The sequence below is a fragment of the Sinocyclocheilus anshuiensis genome, unplaced genomic scaffold, assembly GCF_001515605.1.
Source record: "Sinocyclocheilus anshuiensis isolate Anshui unplaced genomic scaffold, SAMN03320099.WGS_v1.1 scaffold702, whole genome shotgun sequence".
NCBI lineage: Eukaryota > Metazoa > Chordata > Actinopteri > Cypriniformes > Cyprinidae > Sinocyclocheilus > Sinocyclocheilus anshuiensis.
Genome location: NW_015548184.1, coordinates 3365228 through 3368966, shown reverse-complemented (window position 1 = coordinate 3368966; position 3739 = coordinate 3365228). Strand labels below are relative to the sequence as shown.

General features: G+C 33.6%; 1 protein-coding gene across 5 annotated transcripts in view; it reads right to left on the bottom strand.

The window, feature by feature from the left end:
• Positions 1–3739, bottom strand: part of LOC107704979 (MAP7 domain-containing protein 1-like) — a 46930-nt gene that overhangs the window by 10504 nt on the left and 32687 nt on the right. For all 5 annotated transcript variants that reach the window (XM_016508082.1, XM_016508083.1, XM_016508085.1 and 2 more), the window contains 3 exons: positions 1073–1195; positions 738–877; positions 185–306 (listed from right to left, as the gene is read on the bottom strand). In XM_016508082.1, coding sequence (XP_016363568.1) covers positions 185–306; positions 738–877; positions 1073–1195 — 385 coding nt within the window. The remainder of the gene's footprint in view (positions 1–184; positions 307–737; positions 878–1072; positions 1196–3739) is intronic.

The window sequence follows — 3739 nt, the reverse complement described above, 5'->3', positions numbered from 1 at the left end:
ATCTATCTATCTATCTATCTATCTATCTATCTATCTATCTATCTATCTATCTATCTGTCTGTCTGTCTGTCTGTCCCATTGTTGTTTAAATGGCTGTAAAACTAAAACTATTCCAATTTGATACTTAAAATTAAATTTAGGTTATAGATTTAGATGTTATATTGCTAGATGACAGTCATCTTACCTGGACTCTATCCTGGTTTTCATTGAAGGCATGGACTGTCTCTTCTTCAGCACCTTCTCTTTGGTGATAGTACTCTTCTCCTTTTCATTTTCTCTCTCCTTTTCTTTCTTATCCTTCCTCATCTTGAAAAAAGATGGGACAAAAAATAAAGCCAGTGACTCAAAAGCAGGTGTAAGCCTTTGTTACCTCTAAATTTTAATTTCTCATTAAAATGTCTATTTGATCAGATGATATTTCACTCGCAGTATCTGCTGGGTTTTTTTTTTCAGTTCAAAAGTGAATTATTGTAATAATGGCAACTTTAATAATATTAATGATTACATTAACAAGGCCACATTAACATGTTTCATAATGAAGATTAGTGCTGTACGGGTACATGAGACAAAACAGGTTGGAAATCAAGACTTGGCTATATGGATTCATGGATGTGTGGATGAATGATGAATGATGAATTTCACACCTCCTCTTATATCACAGCAAAATATGATATAACAGGCAGGATGGATGGAGTATGAGGAAGATGTAGAGTGAAAGGGAGTCTTAAATGACTCACAGGAGTGGAGTCTCGTCTCCGCTGGGCGATATCGGGCGTGCTGGTGGTGACCCTCCAACGCTCAGAGCAGCGGTGATGTGGCCGATGAGCACACGCTGAAAAAGGGCTGGCAGACGCTGAGCGCGGACACAACAGAGACTCTGCATGAAAGAAAACACATTTAAATCCCAATTTGCAGCATATAGAACAGAAAAAGGTCATGCTGTTTTTTTTTTCTGACTTGCACAGGCCCTAAAAATTAAGAATACTGCAAATTAGTGTTTAAAAAGACTTTGCTAAAACACTGAGGCTAATCACAAATATAAAGGGTACTATGATTGTATCCTATCACTCACGGGCATCTCTGGAGTTGTTCAGCACACTGGCAGCACTGCGACTACGAGCCAAGAAGGAGAGAGTGGGCGTCATCAGCCTGTCCACAATGCTGCTCTCCCAGGGACTCAGCTGCATGCTACGAGCTGCAAGAAAAGATTCAAAATGAGTTCCTATTAAAATATACGTGCAACAACCCCTTTCCCAACACACAACAGTTGTGATATTATTCATTTTTATAATTGTACAACTGTTCAGTTTTACAACTGCTTGTCTCCCTTGCTCTCAACAGGGATGATCCTGAGGATGCCACATGCTAGAAAAGCCAGTAAAGGTAACCAGTAAACAAGTCCAAAAAAATAACTTTTGTGAGAATTAACTCAAGTTTGAATCGTACTGAAAGAAGACTTCATCCAAAAATAAGAATTCTGCAATTTATTCACCCTAATGTTGCTACAAATCAGTGTCATATGGACTTTATTTATGGTGGTTTTTCACTATGAACTGTGTGAAGATTCATCAAAATATCAGATTTTATGTTTCATTGAAGAAAGAAAGTCATACAGGTTTGCGACAAGTAAATGATGATAGAATTTTTCATTTTTTGGGTGAACTATTAACACAAAAAGGACAAAGAAATGAATGAAACATGTTTATGTATGTTAAAAAAAACAACAATGATAAAACACTACAATAAAACTTTACACTTACCAAAAATAAACATCATTGCTAATTCTGAGAAACAGTTACATCACATTCTCAACAGTGTTATTTTAAGTATTTTAAGTAATATTTTGATTTTATTAAAAAATGTTCGGTTTTCAGTTTAATTTAAGATTTTTGGTATATTTTTATCAAATGTTTTTCTCATTTTTATTAGTTTTTTTTTCTCTCTATATTTTTTTTATTAAATTCGCATCTATTACATTTATTTTAGTTTTAGTTGTTTTAGTATTACAAATTAAACTACACAAAAATGAGAAATAACCCTACAAAAACCCTAATTCTAAACTTATGTGATTTTCAAGAGAAAAGAAAAGGGGAAACAAGAAAGAGCCGCAGGTAAATGCATGGTAAGATGCGAAAAGCGAGAGCACAAGAACAATTAGGTGGGAGAGAGGCATTTTAGAAAGAGAGATCGAGAGAGATATTGCCCATAGCTGAACATTCATCAGCACTCTGCAGTAAAGTTTCTGCTCATGGAAAACTTCCCAGACTCGATTAGCTGTCTCAGCACTAAGCATGAACTCTACTTTCTGCTCTACTCCATCTATTGTTTTAGGGTGCACTCACAAAGCCCTACTTACGATTGAGTTTTCATGACCTCAGTACATGCACAGGGTTCCCACTCTTTCATGAACACCAGATTCAAGGACTTTCAAGGACTTTTTACAGCACCATTTATTTTATATCAAGCACCTGTCAAATTCACAGCATATGTAGTGTCATGAAAGACCTTACAGTACTTAACATTTCACTTACACTTAACATTTACATTAAACATTTCAGAGTAATAATGTTTTGAATGTGTAGGTTTCATAAATTTTGACCGTTTTGAGCAGTCGTGTTCAAAGGAATTTAATGAAATATACTGAAGTCAGTACTGGTAATATTCAAATACAATTTCTAAAATATTGATAAAATATGCATCAAACTGGTTTTGCTGTATTTCTTGTACAAGATTTAAATTTGAAAGAATTTCTCAATTTTTAAATTAATAAAAAGTGGTTAAATGTTGTAATAACATGGTAAAACCTCTTAACATTAAAAATTTGCACATTCACTCAAAAGAGACATCACTCATTAATAAACTCAAGTCAAAATTTTGTAAATGACTTTTTATTGTAAATCCCCTTTTTTCATCTTTGATTTAGAGGAATGCAGCTGCTCAAAGCGTCAATATGTTTTGAAAATATTTCATGAACATTTTAAACTTTGTATACTCTTAAAAATAAAGGTGCTTCAAAAGGTTCTTCAAGCGATGCCACAGAAGAACCATTTTTGGTTCCACAAAGAATCATTCAGTCAAAGGTTCTTTAAAGAACCTCCTCTTTCTTACCTTTTTATAATCTGAAGAACTTTTTTTCACCACAAAGAACCTTTTGAGAAACAGAAAGGTTCTTAATAAATAAACTCAAGTCAAAATAATTTTGTAAATTACTTCATTGTAAATCCCATTTTTTAATCTTTGACCTAGAGGAATGCAGCTGCTCAAACATGCAGCTGCTCAAAACGTCATTATATTTGATTTAATTAAAATATCATTAAATCAAAATATTTCATGAACATTTTAAACCTTGTACATGTGCAAATCTGCAAAAAAAAATAAAAGAAAAGAAAAGAAATTAAAAAAAAATAGGACTTTCTATTTGCTTTTAAACTGTAAACGCTTTTTACTAAGTTGTTTTTCCAATTTTTCAAGTTCTATATTTTTCTCCTTAGCTCCAAGTTGCAGTAAGTTTGGGGAGTTCATTTTTAGTCCATCTCCTATCCTGAAAAGTCTGTCTTGCAGAGACTGATAAAAATTAGCTCCAAAAACTTACTGCCAGATTCTGGAAGATCAATTCTTCAAACAGTGGTACAAGAGGATGTGGTGCTGGTCCTTCAAGAGTCACTCTCAACTTATCGGTCCATAAAGCCTATAAAAATAGTCTTCATGTATTTCACAACACTTCAGAATGTTATTCTTA